The 21,730-nt window shown below is 44.2% G+C and overlaps 2 protein-coding genes across 3 annotated transcripts; one reads left to right on the top strand and one right to left on the bottom strand.

Moving 5' to 3' along the window:
- Positions 1-219: 219 nt before the first annotated feature.
- Positions 220-12,109, top strand: atoh8 (atonal bHLH transcription factor 8). Its single transcript, XM_040010134.1, has 5 exons — positions 220-584; positions 758-1,985; positions 2,712-2,867; positions 4,114-4,305; positions 11,523-12,109. Exons 2-5 carry the CDS (start codon positions 1,356-1,358, stop codon positions 11,547-11,549), a joined length of 1,005 nt encoding a protein of 334 aa, XP_039866068.1. The 5' UTR covers positions 220-584; positions 758-1,355; the 3' UTR covers positions 11,550-12,109.
- A 1,267-nt stretch (positions 12,110-13,376) lies between these two features.
- On the bottom strand, positions 13,377-18,152 carry tmem129 (transmembrane protein 129, E3 ubiquitin protein ligase). Of its 2 annotated transcripts, XM_040010132.1 has the most exons (7): positions 17,887-18,151; positions 17,395-17,453; positions 16,097-16,354; positions 14,558-14,718; positions 14,320-14,479; positions 14,167-14,239; positions 13,377-14,086 (listed from the first exon to the last, which is right to left on the bottom strand). In XM_040010132.1, the coding sequence occupies exons 1-7, from the start codon at positions 18,089-18,091 to the stop codon at positions 13,899-13,901; spliced, it is 1,104 nt and encodes a 367-aa protein (XP_039866066.1). In that variant the 5' UTR covers positions 18,092-18,151; the 3' UTR covers positions 13,377-13,898. The 2 variants fall into 2 exon arrangements, with proteins under 2 accessions (XP_039866066.1, XP_039866065.1); XM_040010131.1 differs by having other exon boundaries at positions 14,320-14,718; positions 17,887-18,152.
- Between the last annotated feature and the right edge of the window lie 3,578 nt (positions 18,153-21,730).

Here is a 21,730-nt window from a genome sequence, read left to right as displayed (position 1 = left end):
GATTTGTTTTTACTGTAAGTTTCGCAGCGTCGTATGAGCACATGCGCCTCAGCTCGTGAGTCTCGTGCCAGCGTATGGCACCGTTGATCTGTTTCGTCGCGGATGTCCTGCTACAACAGCAAAGTTGTGGTTAAAAAACAAAACGTCAACAAACCAATGTGCAAATCCTTCCTCGCGTGCGTGTGTGCGTGTGCGCGGAGGGGAGGGGGGGGCTCCAGCCAGTCAGACGCCAGCGACTGGAGCTGGAGGAGCGCGAGGTTGTATTCGCGTGCAGTGAAGCAGGAGGACGCTGAGGACCAGAGCCGATGTGTGCGGTGACAACTGAGCGAGTCCAGGCAGTGAACTAGTTCTCAGTCTTTAACGCCGGGAGAGCAAATCACTGATCGACGCCACTGCCTACAGCGCACCGAGTTTCAACCTCAGCTCACCGGAGCTTTCCTTAAGAAGGGCCCAGAAGTTCGCCGAGGGATGGATCGATCCCGGGGGTATCACCGCAACTGCTGCTGACACTCCTTCAGGGAAGTTTGAGGTGTTTGGAAACTACCGTGTGACTCTGTCCGGTACCATGCTGACACTTACGCAGAGTATGTAAAGTTATTCGTTAAATCCTGCAACTCTAACGAGAGTCTGCTCCCCCGGCTGCTTTGCAAAGTGTGAATAAGTGGTTTTATAGCGTGTGTGGCTGCGTATGGAAGTGTGATTGTGCTCCTGAAGAACTGCTACTTTCTTCATGCGCTGTTCTCATTTTTATGTCCAGCAGTTGCACTCCAGCGTATCTGTGCTCAGTGTGTGTATCAGTGTGGGTTATTCACGGTGCTGCTATGCAGACTGACTGGAGCCACGCTCAGACAGTTCCACTGTAACCCCAATTCTGAGGCGAAGGCCTGGACTGCATTCACAGAAAGAAACCTTTACAGCTCTGCACTTCTCCATCCAGAGGGACAACTTGTACTGAGCAGCAGATGTTACACAGCTTTATGTACTAACGTGGATTATTCAGGAGACTGCTATGAAGACAGAGTGGAGCCACAGAAAACCTGCTTGTAAAACTGAAGTAATGCACACGATTGTGCAGTTGTCCGTGCAATGAAATCGCATGTGTTGCACAGTAATAAGCTAACGGTGTATTCCTGAATGAAACACTGGGACCAAAAGTCTTTTTTGTGCAGTAGTGAAACACATTCTTCCAGGAGGTGAAGGCTCAGCTGATGCTCGCTCCTACACAGTGAAAGAACTGAAATGATTTACAGGACAACTTTTAAGATTTTGTAGTTAATGTACATTTCCAAATATCACCGTTTTTTGTGTTCAAATCCGATTTTACGTTATCTGTTTGTTACCCTAACTGTTGCAAAATGAAGAATCCCCTTCCTCTGAGTAATATGTGGAACAGACCTGATAACAAAGACCCACAGCAGGTCTCTGTGCCTAGCACTAACAAGAAGTTCAAGAGGAAGTCCCGCGAACCTAAAAGGTTTTTCAATGGCCCCGAGCCCGACAGGATGAACACCTACACAGTTGACGTGACTGATGCAGACTGGGTAGATGACGCCCATATGGAGTCGCATAATATCCACAAGCTGGCTCCACTCAAGAGACACCTGATGATGTCACAAGAGCCGATGGCCAGTACCACGGGGATTCTGCCAGGATTAAAAGAAGACATGGCTGCAGCTCAGAGTGGTGGTGCCATAGATATGAGAATTGGCAATAATGTGCCTGTTGATGCTTCCAAAGTTTCCCAGGTGCCCACCTCCTCATTCTCTAACCCAGAGATCTCCCACTGGCCCACCTCCATCTCCCAGCCTCTGTCCAGCAGACTAAAACTGGGCCTTCAGTCGATATTCCCTCCTTCAACATCAACCTGCAACTCAGCCAGTCACCAGGTGTTTTCCTTAGAGGCGCCTCCAGGCCAGTCTGCCGCCAGAGTCTCACAGTCCTCCGAGTGTCACGAACATATGGATCCACAGGTCCCTTCGCATAAGGTGAATATGTACTTTCACATATAATCGTGTATAAAAGAATGTACACCCTCTTTAAATTCAAAGGTTTTAATTGCCAGTAAATAATAAACAGTCCTCTGGTCTTTAGCTGGTTTAAAACGATTTAAATACAGCCACGGATAAACCAAAAGGGGTATTTTTCATCTGACCTCAAAATAAGCCAAAATACAGAAACTATGTGTGAACCACCAACTACAACCTTACCCAAGGACGTTTGGCATGTAGGCTGGACTGAATCACCAAAGTGTTGATCAGTCGATGACCTGCTCTACCTCCTGAGCTGTGGTGGGACCTTGGGAGAGCTGTGCATAATGTTTGCAACCCTCAGTGAACTGAAGCAAATTACCTCATTAATTGTCCAATCAACTGAAACTTGTTCAATGAAATGTGGCCAATCAAGTCATTGACTAACTTCTCCACATCATGTTCTTAGGGTTAAATTGTCAGACTTAAAAGCCATTTATGATTTCACAAAAATTCTCACCTTTTATAGATTAAGAGGACTCCTGGAAGAATTGAATATATATTTAATTGATTGATAAGTAATCAAATAAAAGGAAAAAACGTCTGCACGTCAGTGTTTAAGATAGTCCACAATCCAAAGGTTGCTGCCAGAGTAAGTAGGAAATGCATCCTAGAGGGTAAGCTCAGTGATAGTGTGGTAGTGTGCTAACTCCAGGCCTAACCCCATGGCCCGTGTTTCACCAGGAGTCTCTGAGGAAGCGGATTGGGTTGAGTCCTGATGGATCTGGGCATCTTCCAGAAGTCAAAGCCATCCAGCAGACCAGGAGGCTGCTAGCAAACGCCAGGGAGAGGACCCGTGTCCATACCATCAGTGCTGCATTCGAGGCTCTGAGGAAACAGGTCAGACTCACACTTTATAATGTCCCTCTATGTACAAATATATGTTTTCTGATGGCTGGTTGACAGCCAGGTTCATCTTCTGAGAGACACACATCATCTCCCTAAAAAGAAACATGAACAGAAGGTCCATGAACTCTGAAGGTGTCGCACCGACTCCTACGCTGAGAGGATGAAAACCTGGGTAGATGAGTGACTGTCTGTCCACCATCCTAAAGTTTTCCTCAGCCTTTGTTTGCACTTTGTTTGTTTGCATTGTAGATTCTCACTGAAGGCATCAACACATGTGGAATTATGCATTAAACCCAAAAGCTGTGAAATATCTGCAAACATGTTTTAGATTTCAGATTCTTCCTCATATCCAGCCTTTGCTGTGATTCCTGCTCACTCTCTGCATCCTCTCCATGAGCTTCACGAGGTCGTCGCCTGGAATGGTTTCCAGCAGTCTGATGGGGTTCCCAGAGCTGCTGAGTCAGTTTCATCATAGCTCTTGATGGGCTGTTGTTTCTCTTTACTTAGCTGATTGGTTCTTACCATAATATGAATTCTAACAGTTGTCAAACAGGCTGTCAGCTGTGCACCAACCTGACTGCTGCCAACACACCTGATGGTCCCAACTCCACAGGTGAACCCTGACAGGCTCACCTGTGAGGTGAATCCATGTCAGGTGGCTGTTTCATGAAGCTCACTGAGAGAAGACTAAGCACTGTGGACAAAGCGAAGCGCGGCTCAAATATAAGACATATTTAGACTTTTTTCTTTAGTTACATGATTCCATATATCCTGCTTCATATATTTGATGTCTTCAGTTTGTAAAGTAAAGCTTCTCCGTGTATATCTCTGAATCTATTTCACAATACATTACAACATGTGATGGCAGTTGTTTCAGTGTAGCTGTGTAACGGCGTAAACACCTTAACTACACTACTTATCACTGTCCCTCTGGAGGCTCCACTCTCTGCATTGTGAGGTCATATGTGGAGATTGATATTACTCACTTCCATTAATGGTGAAAAGGTTTGGAAGTGTGAAATCATGGTTTCCTTAAACCTCAAAGACTTAATCAAAATGTCGTTTTGTCTTTGGTACCACGTGATGAGCTAATACGTGATGCACTAACAACAGTAATAGAGGATAAGTCCATATGTTTCTCTTTGAAAACAGCACAACACTTTAGACAAACGAGAAGAGGCTAAAGGAGAATCATTTCCTTCTCTTTTCCTTCCTCCAACCACGGACCGTGCTCTAGGTGCCGTGTTACTCGTACGGGCAGAAGCTCTCCAAGCTGGCGATCCTACGTATAGCCTGCAATTACATCCTGTCTCTGGCTCAGCTCGCGGAGCTGGACTACAGTTCAGATCACAGCAGCGTGAGCTTCTCTCAGTGTGTTGAACAGTGCACACGGACCCTGCAGGCCGAGGGAAGGAGCAAGAAGAGGAAGGTGAGGTGGAACTCCCATAAACATGCATTTACAGTTAACTTTTATCACACACGTTCTTGAATGATTGGGCCCCATCATATGTTAAAGATACCACAGTACCACGTTATCCCAGAACAGCACATTGCAGGCTAACTTTGCTTCCTGTAGTTTCCAAAAGTTCGTGAACGTTTTGGAACAACTGTCATAAACTCACATTTTACAACACAGAAAGCAGGTGAAACGTGAGAAAATGTGCCAGTTTAAGAAAAGTGTTTGATGGCAGCAACGCTTCTCAGAGAACATTTGGAGATGTTGTTGAAGAGTGTTTGATTGCTGACAGGAGCAGGACGTACACTCAAATGTTTTCTCTCAGCTTACTGTAGAGAAGCATTAAGAAAGATAAGCGAGACTAAAACTCAAACCTGTGTAGAACAGTTTGCTGCTGTGCTGCTGAACAGCTTCACTCTGTTTGTTTTAGGCTACATGGGAGCACACGTTGGTCTAAGACCTGTATCTGCCTTCCAGCTTCGATGGTGCTTTTCCATCAAAGTGTCATAGATGAAGACTTTTAAACGAGGGCTGGAGAACAGTTTTAATGAGCTGTGGTCAAACGATGACAGCAGCCTTTCTGCATCATGTTCACATGTCGCTCGTTTGCATGAGCGTTTGCTGCGTGTTCACAGAGACGTCCATGACAGAACGATGTCTACACCTGAGGATCATCCAGGACTGACTCTCAGCCTTATGTAACTTACCTGTTGCCAGTTAATCTGGTTAGCTGCTAAATGTTCCTCCAGCTGTTTCTTGTCGCACCACTTACTTTGTTCCTCCCGTTGCAGCTTTTGCACTGGTTCTTAGCATCTTTCTGCTCTGCCTGAGCACTCACGTGACTTTGTATAATGTGCCTCATTCACCTGCTCAAGCTAGCACTTTTTCCTAAGTGCTTTCTGTCTAACATTTACCCACATTTGTACTCTGATAGATTAGGGTTAGTATTCTGCTCCAGGATATTTGGCATGCACACTGGAACAGCAAGCTTCCAATTAGATGACACAGTCTACCTCCTGAGCTCCTGAGCTTCTAAAACATGCTTCCATCAAAGTGAGCTCATTTTTTAGGAAATAGTAAAATGTCTCAATTTAAACAGTTTATTTAACAGTTTTCTGTAAAATATGGCGTCATGAGATTTGCAAACCATCGCATTCTGTTCTTATATATGTTTGAGACAGCATCCCAACATTTAGAGAATCAGGTTGGTAGAACTGTAGCTGTCAGGCTGCTGTGGACAGAGCCACCAGTGTGGACTCAGGAGACGACACCCACTCTGCTGGCTGGCTAATGACTTTCCTTATTAAAGCCAATAGTTAGCAGTATAACTAATCATTCATGTGTTATGCTGCTATAGGCTTAGGCTGCAGAGACTCCAACGATTCTTTTCACCTGTTTCTACTCCTCAGGTGTTTTTACATCAGCGCTCCATGTCACTCAGTTCTGTCTCCCAGTTTGTGTTTTGCATTCTCCATGGGGTCCAATATTTTTTACATTTCTTTATTCAGTTCTTCTTTCTTTGTGTGTTTTATACTTAAATTGCTTTTGTTTGGTTTGTGGTGGTCCGCGAGCAGACACAGTGTAAGAGGATTTTAGGGGATTTAACAAAAGTACTGCATGAACTGTTTAAGGCTGCCAGACAGAACCAGCAGGCTACAGATGTTTGTTTCAATATAACTGTGACAGTCTAAAAGAATACACATAAGCTTTTTAAGTGATATTTTTAAGACATGACATGTATGATGCTGAGAAACTAAATGGTAGATGGCCTGTATTTGTATAGCGCTTTACTTAGTACCTAAGGACCCCAAAGCGCTTTACACCACATGCACACATTCACACACTGGTGATGGCAGCTACATTGTAGCCACAGCCACCCTGGGGCGCACTGACAGAGGCGAGGCTGCCGGACACTGGCGCCACCGGGCCCTCTGACCACCACCAGTAGGCAACGGGTGCAGTGTCTTGCCCAAAGACACAACGACCGAGACTGTCGGAGCCGGGGCTCAAACCGGCAACCTTCAGATTACAAGACGAACGCCCAGCTCTTGAGCCATTATTATCAGGAAGTCCTAAAAACTCCCTGAAACTAAAAGGTCTTAAATAATCAGGCCCCATCTTATCTTAATGACCTTGTAGTACCATATCACCCTATTAGAGCGCTTCGCTCTCGCTCTGCAGGCCTACTTGTTGTTCCTAGAGTATTTAAAAGTAGAATGGGAGGCAGAGCCTTCAGTTTTCAGGCCCCTCTTCTGTGGAACCAGCTTCCAGTTTGGATTCAGGAGACAGACACTATCTCTACTTTTAAGATTAGGCTTCAAACTTTCCTTTTTGCTAAAGCATATAGTTAGGGCTGGACCAGGCTGCTGGGGCTTCCCAGAATGGGAACAAACACTCAGCGGATTTTCAGATCATCCACTGAGTGTTTGTTCCTCACCATGCGTATACACCACTCTTCACTTAATTATTGGTTATTATTAATCTCTGTCTCTCTTCCACAGCATGTCTTTATCCTGTCTTCCTTCTCTCACACCAACCAATCACAGCAGATGGCCCCGCCCCTCCCTGAGCCTGGTTCTGCTGGAGGTTTCTTCCTGTTAAAAGGGAGTTTTTCCTTCCCACTGTCGCCAAAGTGCTTGCTCATAGGGGGTCATATGATTGTTGGGGTTTCCTTTGTATTAGTGCAGGGTGTACCTTACAGTGTAAAGTGCCTTGAGGCGACTGTTGATGTGATTTGGCGCTGTGTAAATACATTTGAATTGAATTTCTCAAATTGAAGATAAAAGTCTGAACTTCCATCACATCATTGTTTGATCCAGGTTTGACTGTGTTGGTGTACAGGGGACTTTAGTAGATGGTGTAAAATCTACATTACTGTGTATTCCTCCCCCTACTCCCAGCCGGTCGTGCCAGATGACTCCGCCTCCATCAGCCTGTTTCTTCCTGTTAAAAGGGAGGAAACCGCTGCTCATAGGGGGTCATCTGAGTTTGGGCATTTTCTCTGTTTTCTGTTATTTATTATTGGGTTCCAATATAAAGTGCCTCGAGGTAACTGTTGATGTGCTGTATAAATAAAACCAAATTGGAAAAATGTATAAAAAGTGAAGTAATCTTAGTCCTCATATAGTCCTGTGATTGGAGGAGTACAGTGGTTGTGACATTGAGTGCTCAGACATAATTAGCAAGAGAATAAAAAGTTTGAAACACAGAAATATTTTAGAAGTAACTTAAAGCTACTTTGGCTGCTTCCTTTTCACAAGGGTTTGATTTGTCAGTGTTTTCACACCCTTCCTGAAACAAATCCAGAGGGCTGCTGTGTATTTATACAGTCAGGCCATAAGTGTTTGGACTTGGTCATTTTGCTTCTGTAGACCAACACAACTAAGTTTAAATCAAACAATCAAAATGTGTAGAAAGTTCAGAATTTTGCCTTTAATTCAAGACATTTACCAAAAGCATTGCATACTTTGTCTATTTTATATGCAGATATATTGAACCTTTGAACAGTATCAAAGAAAAAGTAGGACAAAGATGGCGTCCAACTATTGAGCAACTGAAATCTGCCCGTCAAATATCTGCTTTCAAACGTCCTCCTTAGTTCTCCAGAGCTCACAGAGCAGAGCTGATGCTGAAACGTGCTGAACGTATCAATTCAAAAACTTTAACCCTTTAAAATAAATGTGAACTTTGTATTTTGTATGAAAGGTGTTGCACTTTTTATTTACATGTTGCGTAGCGTTACACATTTTTGTTGAACCACAGAGTCGGTGGACTCTTACTTCTGCACTTCACACTAATCGAGTCACGTTGCTCTTTTAGATGTAAACGAGTTTAGAGCTTTTTCCCTGCTGGCTAGCTTTTTTGTGCTGTGTGTGTGTGTGTGTGTGTGTGTGTGTGTGTGTGTGTGTGTGTGTGTGTGTGTGTGTGTGTGTGTGTGTGTGTGTCTACATGTGCGTGTTCTGTAAACCCCAGACACCAGATGTTTAGAGTGAAGGGGAAGTAAAGCTGGCGCCATAAAGGGCAGAGGGCAGTGAGAAGGCACGCGAACTGAAACCACACACACACACACACACACACACACACACACACACACACACACACACACACACACACACTTGGCACATTCCCCAGCAGTCTCTCTAACACATTCCCGTGCTCTGCCTCTCCGGGCCATCTGCTCCAACATACTTTGAAACAAGGAGGGGAAAAAACACAGTCATCATCAGCTTGTCAGACAGCAGCAGCTGGTGGAAAGACAGGGTAGGGGGTAGTGGTGTGTGTGTGTGTGTGTGTGTGTGTGTGTGTGTGTGTGTGTGTGTGTGTGTGTGTGTGTGTGTGTGTGTGTGTGTGTGTGTGTGTGTGTGCTTTTCTCAGAGCCTCTGAGTCTGTATACACGTTTAGCAGGAAAAAAACCTTTTTGTTTTATTGGCTCTAAGGTCACACATACTCAGGACAAAGAAGACTGAACAAAAACAGGTTTGAACTGCCGCTGTGCCGTTTCATATCTTAAAAATATAAAATAAAAAGCTTTGTTTGTATGCAACAAAGAGCCTGCAGTGGCAGCCCTCCAATGGTAGGCCAGTTTGCGGGTCACTCATCATACAGGACAAACCTAATAAACTGGAAACCATCAAGCAACCGCTTCAATGGTGAAGCCTCTGTACCTGCACCATGCTGTATCTGTATCCATATATGAAAAGCAGAGAGCACAAAACATTACACATTCACTGAAGAGGCCACTTTGTACTACTGTGGGTGAGGCTGGTTATACACACACTACCATTAATCTTCTCAGGTGTGTTTAATTTGGCTGCATCTTTGTTTCTGTTGCTGGGAGAATGTTTACAACAGCTTCATAAAATCACTATGAATAATTCTAATTACAAGGTTGTTATTTACTTTCTAACAAATAGTTTTGAGGAGACAGAAGTAAAATTAACAATATTTTCTCATTATATCAGTATTTATAAATATCGATAAGGTTTCATGTAGATCACATGATGTTTGTTACCTAATGCTGATTTCCTGTTGTTACTTGGCGGCACTATGAGGGCGGCCTAATATTTGCCAGACTCTCAGTAAGCATCAGATTTTATAGTGGTTGCTATATGCATGCTTTTTTTGTTATAGCTGCATATCAGCCAACTCAGTGGACGCCAGTCCTTCATCTCTGCTTACTATTGGCCACTCATGGGTAGTTTGTTTTACTCAAAACCAAGATGGTGGACAGAAAGTCATAAATGCTGAAGGTCTGTGGAATATCTCGTAAATCCTCCTAAAGCTGGGAGCAAAAGTCTGTGTCCGTGTTGAATCTAGCTTCTATAATACACAACAAAACACAGTGTTTATATGTTTGTGTGTTTCACATCACTCAGAAAAAGTTCTGTATAGTGGATAATGTTTATCACCTACTGCTGATGGCATGTTGCCACTGGGTGGTACTATTAATGTGACATAATACTGGCGCGTGGATGTACACTGTCCAGTCTGTCTCACATTTGACATACTTGATGAAAGTGTAAACATGACGACATCAGAGATGTGAGGGCATGAAACCTGTAACAGGGATAGATGCATCAAAACATGTCAAAGTATTGGCTAATTAAAATATTAACGAAACATCCAGGACTCCTGCAAGTTTCCATATTTAATCATATTTACAAAAATATAACCAGGGACCTTTAATGGCACCCTGGTCACTTTCCATGGAAACCTCATGACAGCGAAGTTACCAGGTCAGACTTTGGAGGTCTGCAAGTGGGTTCAAGTAAAGTTATTAAAGTTATTAAAGTAAAGAAATCAAACCATTGGAGAGCATTAAAACCATGAGGCATTTATGACAGCAGGCACGGAATATACATTATATAAGAGGTCACAAAGTAACAATGAGGCGGTGAAGTTGTCATTTCGAAATTGGATGCAAGGGTTATTTGTTACATCTCGAGCATCACCAGGCTGTGCAAATAAATGTGCATATTCCTGGTAAATTCCTGTATAACAGGAAAATAGTGTTTTGTATTCATATCGCCACTGTTAAGTGTTTACGTGTTTGGAAAACCTCAAAACAAATTACTGAATCGTCACGGCTGTCTTTGGTCTGAATCCCACTTACACAAATCAAGGTGGGATTTCCTCGAGGTCCCAACATCCCTCATCAACGTTCAAACAGCGCTATGCAGCAAATAAGTGAGGTACGAGTACAAGTTGGTATGTTGGTTGGCTGTAGCTCAGGTGGTAGAGCAGGTCAGCTACTGACTGGAAGGTTATGGGTTTGATCCAGGCTCCCGTCCATCCATCTTCTTCCGCTTATCCGGGGCTGGGTCGTGGGGGCAGCAGCCCAAGCAGAGAAGCCCAGACTTCCCTCTCCCCAGCCACCTCCTCCAGCTTATCCGGGGGAACACCAAGGCGTTCCCAGACCAGCCGAGAAATATGGGCCCTGGGGCCTCCTCCTGGTGGGACATGCCTGGAACACCTCACCCAGGAGGTGCCCAGGAGGCATCCTTGTCAGATCCCTGAACCACCTCAACTGGTTTGGGCTCCCACTAATCTGCATGCCAAATATGCTTGGGGAAGATACTACCCCCCAGTTGCTCTCTGATGCATCCATCGTGAATGTTAGCTAAACAGCACTGAAAGAAGAAAGTGCTGGTGTGACTGGGTGAATGTGGCGTGTTGTATAGAGCGCGCTGAGTCCTCCAGGAGAGCAGAAAAGTGCAGCGCCATCAGTCCAGTTACCATGTAAATACTAATACATTTAGATTATTCTGTGACAGTTTAGTTAAGCAATGATTCTCTGCAACTTTTCACTCTGAGTATCAGAAGAAGGTCATTTTGTTGCTACATGAAAAATAATAACACTGCCCAGCTGATGGCTGATGGCCCCGCCCCTCGCTGAGCCTGGTTCTGCCGGAGGTTTCTTCCATAGGGGGTCGTATGATTGTTGAGTTTTGCTCTGCATGTGTTATTGTAGGGTCTACCTTACAGTACAGAGGTGACTGTTGTTATGAGTTGGCGCTGTATAAATAATATCGGATTGAAGATCATCTTCTCGTCTTATCTTCCATTCACAATCACTTTTTGTCCTGCATTGGTTTAGATCTAAATGAACGCTTTCCTCATCACATGCTTCCTCATGCAGCACACACAATAAACGCATTCCTTTATTAACTGAAATGATTTTATTTTGGCAGGTTGGAAGAATGCCCGAGGATGTTTGATGTTTTGAGACTACTGCTACCAGAATCACCTCTTCTCACTGCACGATCACACAGCCAGCCTCAGGCCACACTCTACTGTTGCACTGTGTAGAACGAAAAAAGCATGAAACAGTAGCATTTACTGTAAAAACAAAGAGGCTCATGTCATTCAGATTCAATTTAGATTTCCTGAGAAATAGCTGATAATGTTTCCTGGTGGACAGAAGGATGATCAGGATGACAACTAAGAATTAATAATAGATAGTAGTGTTTACAAATATGTGAACAATGATCATTCTAACTTTGCTTAATTTACCCGACATGGCAGTTACCTAAATATTTAACCAATAATATGACAATGTTTACATAAATCTAGGTTTCTTTGCTACTCTCTGTTCTATATATCAATTTAAGCAACATTACTAAACATCTTGATTTCTTGTATGAATTCAACATTAAATGTGAACGATGCTAAAACTAAGGTACAAATCCTAAGGTGAGAGAAAGTATGAATGAAAGGCCATACAGATTTGGAATTAAAATAAATACCTTCAATAAATAAATGATATATTCCAACCCCACTGAAGTGTTCTTACATTCATTTTTCTGTCCCATATTTACGGAGCCCTGCAGGGGACATGGGAGAAAAAAAATTAAGACGGACTTTTGCGAGATCTCGCAAAACTAACTCAGGATCTCGCAAAAGTTTCATACATCTCCGAAAACGTCGGAGCACTTTTGCAAATATGTGATGTCTTGTAAACTGAGCAGGTATCTGATGTTTACACAACTACATTCACACCTCAAAATATCTTAAAAGTGTATTTTGTGACGCAGAAAGAGTAATATTACAACTAAGGAGCTGCCGCCATTGTTGGAATTCAACTTTTGCGAGATCTCGCAAAAGTCCGTCTTAATTTTTTTCCTCCCATGTCCCCTGCGGGGCTCCGTACATATTCTGTCACAGCTCCTCCTCTTTGGTTTTTATCTGTAGTTTTCATGGACTCTGTGATTTTTCACTTTCAGTCTGTCAGGAACAGCTGTGCAACATAAATAGTTCTGAATAAAAAAAATCAGATAAATGAAAACGCCTTCTTCTGTAAATAAAATCTTTGTCCATGTGCAAATGTGGATGGTAGCGCGTCCATAGTCAGAAGCTCCGCAGCCCATCAGGGTCCACACACAGAGGTCGCTGTCAAAAGCTTGAATTGTACCTTTCTACAAATCTGGGCCGGGGAAATGGTGAGTTCCCAGTCAGAAATCTTGACGTATGGGCTCAAATTGTGGTCATAAATATTTTGTACTTGTAAATTAGGATTTGTGTGTGGACTTAGCCAAAAAATACGTGTGAAAGTCTGCACTCAAGTTTCAAGTTACAAGTACGAATTTTGACCCAGTTTTTCTTCCTTTCATCTGATTGGCCAATGTCATGTCAATCACAAATGTAACTATCCAATCAGAGAACAGGTGGGTTTGGCTATTGGAGGGGTGCTTTATGGAGTCCACACACAAATCTATTTTACACATATGAATCCTAATTTACAAGTACAAAATATTTATGACCACAATCTGAGCCCATGCTGATGGGATCAATCAAGTATCCTTCTATAGATCTACGAATGACTTAAAATTAGAGTAAGAACCGCAAACTCATTATGAAAGTGTCACAGATGAAGAGAATCCACAGACGTCTGTACCACTAAACACTAAAGAAGCTGCCCCCTGCTAGGAAACGATGCTAATGTGAAACAGCAGGACAAACGTACAGAAAACATTTATTAATGGTGTCGTTTATCTGTTGTATTATTTTTCTCAAATACATTTGAAAAACAAACAAAGTCAGGTGAGTGGATGTGTGAGCCGTTTCCAGGCATCGTTTAATCCACCGCAGGCAGCAGGTTTCATCCATGTCTGCGAGGTTTCCTTCCATATCAGTACATTTATTATTTACACCCTTTTTCAATATTTGGTATTCATACAAACATTTAAAATATAAACCAAGTTGAGTTAAACTTTATTAAACTGTAGATTCATACATTCGCTCCACATCACAGTAATCAGAATTTTGCCCTTACATGATAAATGTTCCATCTAAAACTTTTCATGTTTACTTATTTCATATTTGTTGCTATGCTGCATAAGAAAAGATGCAGAAAGGGCCCTTCATGAGAAGATTTGGTGCTGTAACAACATACAAATATGAAATAAATGATTCCTCATAGAATTGTTTTTAATTCGTTTCCATAAAAGCAGAAATAGAACACGACCACATCCAGTCCAGGTGCCGCTCTGGTTGGAGGATGTTGAGCAGAAACCCTTGGTCAACATTCGAAACATTAAAAGTCAGGGTGGGGGGGAGACGTGTGCCCGTCATCGGACTGCGCACACATCCAGAATACAGAACTTGGCTCTACAAGTAGGGCAGGGAACCCTGCTGGACAACCACGTCTCCGGTGTCTGCTCGTCTAGACGGCTGGCGAACCATCGACCCAGACACAACAGACACCACATGGGTCTGCAGTGACACTGCTGGCAGTCTGAATCGTCATCATCGGTCTCTGTAGCAGACAGGAATCACACAGGCGTAGTTACACGAGCACATATGAACCCACCCAAAAAACGATCAGCGTAGTTTTACCTGCTTCGTGGCAAAGCGTGACCAGTTTGGCGTTTGCTGGAACCTGCATGCAGCCGATACAGGGCTCTAACTCCTGTGTACGCACACAGCACATGCTTCTGACTCATCTCATCTCAGCACTGGACACAATTTGATGAATGCAGCAGTGTGTACCTGTCCGTGGGGGAGGGCGTACGGCTGATTGAGGTCCACCTGAGCCTTGAACGTTTCCAAAAACAGTTCACTGAGCGTTTGATGGATCACCACATTAGGAGAGTTTCTGATGGGAGCCCGGAGCTTCTCCCGGAGCTCTGCGTACTCCGTAGAGTTGAGCCTGGAACGAGTGGGAAAGACGATTTGATTTCTCTTTGTTTTGACACGAGACGTGCCGTTTTGTCGAGACAACACATACTTGATATTGAATGGTGTGACAGCAGGGTTAATGCTGTCAACTCTCAGGGTCAGGATCTCTGTGGGCGAGGCTGAATCCGGACTCAGGTGGTGCTGTGTGGACTCTGTCACTGTGACGTGGCAATCGCTCTGCAGGGCCGTGTAAATGTGATACGTGGTCACCTAGAAGCAGACAAAGAGGGTCAGATGTGCCTGAGCAGACAAAGTCTAGCTGCAGCTCATGCGCACAAGTCAGCAGTTGGATTCTTGTTGAAATGCAGCAAAGTTACCAAGTCCCTGTTCAATAAATAACCAACATTAAAAAAACTAAACATATTAAGATGCAGGATAACAGAAAACCAGTGAAGATGCTCTAAAAATATTTATGTACCAAAATTATTACATGAAAAGCTCAGAATGGATTTGTATAGTTGGTCAGTTAATCATCACAGTGATTGCAGCACACAGGGAAGCCCACGGCCGTCGCTCTGTGTCCTTGTAGCTCAGGTCTGCGTTTGTTTGTTCGCCGTGCACAGAATCACTTTTCCATGGTCAGACCGCAAGTGTGACAGCGTTACCGCGACAACGTTACTGCGACAGCGTTACTGCGACAACGTTACCGCGACAGCGTTACCACGACAACGTTACCGCGACAGCGTTACCGCGACAACGTTACTGCGACAGCGTTACTGCGACAGCGTTACTGCGACAACGTTACAACAACATTACTGCGACAGCGTTACCCCGACAACGTTACCGCGACAGCGTTACTACGACAACGTTACCGCAACAGCGTTACCGCGACAGCGTTACCCCGACAGCGTTACCACGACAGCGTTACTACGACAGCGTTACTACGACAACGTTACTGCGACAGCGTTACCCCGACAACGTTACCGCGACAGCGTTACCCCGACAACGTTACTGCGACAGCGTTACTACAACAACATTACTGCGACAGCGTTACCCCGACAACGTTACCGCGACAGCGTTACCGCGACAGCGTTGCTACAACAACATTACTGCGACAGCGTTACCCCGACAACGTTACCGCGACAGCATTACCGCAACAACGTGCAACCAATCTGCAATTTTCCCATCTCTGAAATGGTTGCCTTGGAGACGAAGAGTGCAGGGAAACAATGGCAATAATAAATATCATCAGTTTTCAACTGAATGGGGTCAAGGTTCCTTCTAGTCCGTCTGTGATAACGGTTCCTAACTGTGACGGATCTCACATCAGCTGTGAGCCCTTTAACCACAGACTTTATAAAAGCAGAAACAAACGGACGCTTTGTTTCATTTATGATCAACAGTCTAACAGAAACAGTCATTTACACGTTTCTCTCTGACGATAGCGAGAAGAGGCTGAAAAAAAAGATGTTTATGATGTAAGGGTCATTTTTCTGATAGGACTTTCTGTGGACTGTTGTCCTGACAACTGAGACTCGTAGGAAAGCACAGGATCAGGATTTCTCGGAGTTTCTCTGCAGTGCGTGAAACTAGAGTTGTGCAGTTATAATGCCAAAGAAAAGCTATACGCATATTTATTAACACTCACCTTTAACACCCAGGTGTCAGTGACGATGACTCTAGCTCCCGGTGCTCCTGTAGCAAACTTATCTATGTGTCTGAACTCAGTGTTGATGCTGACTGCCACAGAGCCCCAGCTGGAGAAAGGGGGCTGCACATGGGCCTGCAGCACCTTACTGATTGGATGATTGTGCCAGCGACGCCGGGACCAGTAGAAGACAATTATCCAGCTGACCGAATGGAGGCAAAGAGACAGAAGGAGAAACGCTCTCCAGTTGTCACTAACCTGGAGAAACAACAACACAAGAGATCACTGCTTCAGGTTCATGATCAAGAGAGTTTGAACCACTAAACCTAAACAAAAGACGACAACAACAAAATGACTCCAACATGTTTGCTTATTGGCTCCTGTGTTCTGGTTATTCCTACAGATTACATTATGGAAAACTGACTTCTTTTTTCAATTCATCAAATGTGCTACTCTGCAAACAAAGCCATTTCCTGCATAAATTCAAACTTTTCTACCCCACAGAGTCATGAAACCCTCGTGGAAATGTGATGCCTCATAAGGTTTTCTTCCCAGCTACAGCAGCTGGACCCAGAGATGGGGAAGCTGCACCAGGAACGAGTCGGCTAAAAGGCTGTGGGCATAAGCAGTCCTTTAACAGTGTGCACGTGTGGGCCCTGCATGTCACAGCCCATCGCAGCTTACTCTGATCAACAAGGCAGAAATCAAACACACAATCAGTGGAAAATGCACCGTTTGTCACGCACAGTTACATCACTTTCACCCAAGCGCTGTAGCAGAGTGTGGGCACGTGTTGCAGTAAAAGAGATGGACGATGATGACAACACAACAGCTCGTAACCACGAGAGGAGCCGTTTCTTCTGTTTGGAAGAGTTTTGGTTTAAATAAATAACAGAGATGCTGCGCCGCCATCTGCTGGTCAGCCTGCTTCTCTGTCAGACTTTCACCAGCATCATTACCAGTGAGCTAACACGGATAAAGAAGAATGTGTACTGCGAATGCTAACGATCCATTCTCTGACTTTGCTTAAAAACAGTGGTGAGCATTAGATCGAACCTGAAAGGATAAAAGTTAATGACCGACTCCAAAGCCCTGTGTCGTGGGTTTTTACTTAACTGATGCATTTTGTTTTTTTGATAATGTTTTATATGAGCCAGTGTAAACTCATAGCACGGCTCACTCTCCAAATGCACCGCCCGTTCTCCAGGATCTACATCAGCATAAATGTGTTTCCTTAAGTACACAACAGAGGGCGTGGCCCCGTGCAGGCTGCAGGCAGAGAGCACCAGCCAACCCACCTGGTAAATGTTAACCAGGTTTTTTTCTGGAGCAGCGACACACATTCCCATGTAGTAACCTGCAGAGAGAAGACACAATATCAGACAAACACGAACCTGCTCCATGTTTATCAGGTACACAAACATCACCGTGGCTGCTGCCGTGGCGCACAGGGCCCCTCCACGGAGCAACAAACCAAGACCAGGTCAGACGACACCGTGACTGTCCTCTGCTCGGGGCTCTCGTATATAAAATCCGTGTCTACTGCCAAACACTGATTTAAAAGCTCAAAATCAAAGTGTTATCGCTCCCACGGGCGTGTCCTCCATCATTACTGACCTGTGCGTGGATTTAAAGTACAAATTATTCACTTATTTAAACTGTTCTAATCTTTTCTTACCCATGGTTCCAAAATGTTATAATGGTGACACTGGTTCTAACACCCACTGTGTGCGTGACGTGATTGCGGGGAACAGAGTGTTCTTCTACCTGTGTGACAGTGACGAGTTTACCTAAAGGCAGCGCGGAGTGGACCACGATGGTGATGCTGGTCCTTCTGATGTGATACTGGATGAAGCCCACGTCCTCGCTGCCCAGCCACGGCGAGAACAGGTTCTGGATGGTGAGGCCGGCCGAGCGGAACTCATTGGGCGTGAACACGAAACAGAAGGAGAGGACGACGTAAGCCAGAGTAAACGACAGCTCCGGGCTCTCCATACTACTGCCAAGGTCCGAGTATATTTACCTCACTTCCGCATACGTTTTCTTCTTCGTCGTCTTTTCTTTTCTTCGACGCTTTTTCAAAATGCCGTTTTCAAACACCGGGTTGAGCCATTACCGCCCCCTACCGGCTTGAAGAAGACGAACCGAAAGTCTGGTCTGCCTTTCACACATACGCTCTTCACTTCAGCTTCAGCTCATCTGTAAAAGGAAAATCTTCTAGAAGTGCGTTTGTGAGGCCACAGTCTCGGGTCTAATTCTAGGTTAGAGTCAGCGCAGGCCGGGAGAAAGATCTTCCGCACCAAACTTGCTGGGTCAGGGTTACTCTTGACTGGTACCAGGGTGGCTGGTCCGTCCCCTCTGGTCCTCTCACCTTTGGCCGTGGTAAAAGTTTATTTATATATCGCACATTTCACTGACAGTTGTCACAAAGTGCTTCACAAGAGAGATAACAAAAAACAATATACAATACTTCGGTCCTCCCTCCTCCTCCTGGGATAAGCGCACAGATGTCTCCTAGATGTGTGGCCTCAGGTATTTGGTACTCTTGGGGGCTGCCACATATCATGTAATATATGTAACTACCAGTGTTGGGTAAGTTACTTTAAATTAGTAACTTAGTTACATTACTAGTTACTTCTATCAAAAGTAACTCAGTTACTTCAAGTTACTCGTTACTTTCAAAGTAACTAGTTACTAGGGAAAGTAACTTTGGTTTTACTCAGACTTCTCTTGTTAATGTGTTGCTTCTGTAACTGGATACCCAGCCAGACTGCCAGTCTTTTAGCTTGCTTACTTGCCACATGTGCACTGTGCCACCTACCAGATAATGTGCATATTTCCACGAGAGAAATCCCACGCCTGGACCGCCGTTGACCGCCGCCATGATTCTAGGCTACGTCACAGCGTCACGTGCGCTTTTTACATCCAACACAAAAACTGCAGTCGTGGTGCTTTGATTGTACTCAGAACTCGGAAATTCTGCCTTCTGAATAGGAAGATGTAGGTAACACCAGACTGCAGATGAGCTGCATGCAGGGCTGGACTGGGACAAAAAAATCGGCCCGGGTGTTTTGACTAGAGACCGGCCGCCATTATAGGAAAAATCATAAAGCCTTTGAATGAAAATAAACACTGTTGTGACAGTGATGCTCACTGTTTTGATGGTATATATGCATCAATCTATCAATCGTTTGTTGTAAGATTCAGATAATTATTTATTAAAAGCGAGACATTTTAAATGAGAATAAGAAAGAAAAGTATTTCTTTGTGCCCCCCCGGCAACACTTTGCTAGACCCGCCCCTGCACAGTTACCAGCTGTCAGCTACTTAGAAAAGGATCCTGGTGTTATTTGTCTCTCAGAAACAGTTCATAACTTCAACTCATTCATGTCACCTAAAAGGTAAACCTGTTTCTCCATCACCTGTTCAGCTCTGATGATCCAGTAAGGACATCTCCTGGTTTCATCTTCATGTTTCCCTCTCACCACATATCCAAACTGACATCATGACCAGCAGCTTTACAGCTGTGGCTCCAGCAAACATCAGCTGATCCTAGAAAGTAATATTAAATAAATTCTAACAACAGCTGATCAAGCTTAAATGTGCTGCTGTTGTTTAACGCGACATCCACTGGGTTTTTTTCTTTCTGGCTCAAAGTGGGCGATCAACAAACAAGAGAGACGATCAGCTGATAATTGATCAGTTTCATGATTGAAGTAGAAACAGGAGAGGCAGGGGGAGAGGATGAGAGAAGAAGAGGCAGCTGTGCAGCAAAGACACAGAATAACTGCAGCTTTGTGTCTTTTTCGTTGTAGCTGAAGTCCGGGACAAACTGTTCCTTTTCACCTCAATAAGAAACGTGTGATATTTTCTCTGAATACCAGACGATTCCGTTTTTTACGCCAACTCTACTAACTAACCTTATGAATAAAATAAAGTTCAACATCAGTAACATCATAGCACCACCCAGCTGTATAGAAACTCGTACCCAGCACAATGAAAATAAACTCCACCTAAACTTGGTTTATATCTGACCCAGATAGACTGCAGGTCATAACTTCTTACCTGAAGTTCAGTTCTCCTGACACTTGGACCGGCGCTGCCTCGGGTCTCTCCTCCTGCCTCCCCTTTCCCTCATCCACCTGCTGGCCTCCACCACTTGCTAATGTTACTGAATCTGTGGAAGCTCTGTGGAGCCTGTCTAAATCCCAGTAACGAGTAACGCGTTCCTGATTTTGGCATAATAACTAGTTACCGTGCTCATTACCACAATAATAACGTAGTTATTAACGTAGTTAACTAGTCCCTACACTGGTAATAACACAGAAATGAATAAATAAGCAGAAAAGATTCAAATGAACAAGATGAGCCTACTGAGATTCTGTACAGCTGCTCTTTGTCAAAGGAAATGTTAATGAGTTTATTTCACTACAACTAAGGAGGCAAGCCCGACTCCTGAAATTCAACCCCCCATCATAATTCCCCCCTCCACCAAACTTTAACCTGGCACAGTGCAATCAGAGAAGTAACGCTCTCTCTGCAATCACCAAAGCCAAAGTCCAGAGAACAGGCCTCCACTAGACGGCAGCATGCTTTACATCACTGCATCCAACACTTTGCATTGTGGTTGGTCACGTAGGGCTTGTATGCACACAATCTGCAGTTGAGAAAAGGTGATAATAATCAGTATATGTTATTGCAACACCGCATATCACAACATTTCTGAAGTTGCAAATATGTCGTTTAGTGAGTGAAGTATGGTGAGAATGTCGTATCCTGGGGTCTGTGTTGATTTATACCTGTAGTGAGTTAAGACAGAGATGTGAACGTACTAACGAGTGAAGAAAACGTGTTGAGGATGGAGGACAGTTAGTGAATCAGGAAATACAGAGGATTGATGAAGAGGAGGGCAGCTGTGAAGAGGATGAGTTGGTACAGATGTTGGTACCTGTGTAGTATGGACCAAATTGTTTGACACAAGCTTAGAGAGTGAGAGGATGCCCGAGGAACGGATTTGTACGTATTTATTTCCAGGAACAAGAGTGATGTGCAGAGCTCAGATAGGATCGAGTTGTTGTTGAAGCTGGGTTAAGAAGAGAGGCGACTCTCATTCTTTCTCGGCATGAAGCCCAACTGCTGGTTGCTGTGTTGATGGACACAGATGAAGTCAGCGTCCATAGACCGTGATGTTTGAAGACAATACTGAGATCTGTAGTGAGGCAGGAGGTAGATGAGAGAACGGAAAGTTGGCGGTCAGTGAAAACAAGACAGAATGTGTGTAAATGTGAGGCAGGTATAACAGTGACGTCATACAGCGCTTACGAGACGGCAGCGAGACCTGCGATGATGCATGGCTTTGAGATGGTGCACTAATAACAACCAGGATGGATGATTAGAAATGTATTCCTGTCATTGAGTAGTCTGAACTGTTGTTGTTCTCGGTCCTGACTTCATTTGTGCGAACAACAACAGGAGGGGTTAGTAAAGAAATGATTTGTGCTTCTCGTCCATCGAGAGTACAGGGAACAGAATCAAAAGTAAAAGAAAATCACTTTTATAACACAACGTAACGTTTGCTTCTGTCTTCAGGTCCTGTGTTTGTTGTTCTGCAGTTTGAACTATTGAAATAAAGTC

Source organism: Simochromis diagramma, unplaced genomic scaffold, assembly GCF_900408965.1.
Source record: "Simochromis diagramma unplaced genomic scaffold, fSimDia1.1 OVJJ01000585.1, whole genome shotgun sequence".
In the NCBI taxonomy this organism is placed as follows: Eukaryota; Metazoa; Chordata; class Actinopteri; order Cichliformes; family Cichlidae; genus Simochromis; species Simochromis diagramma.
This window is presented reverse-complemented; position numbering and strand designations above follow the sequence as displayed.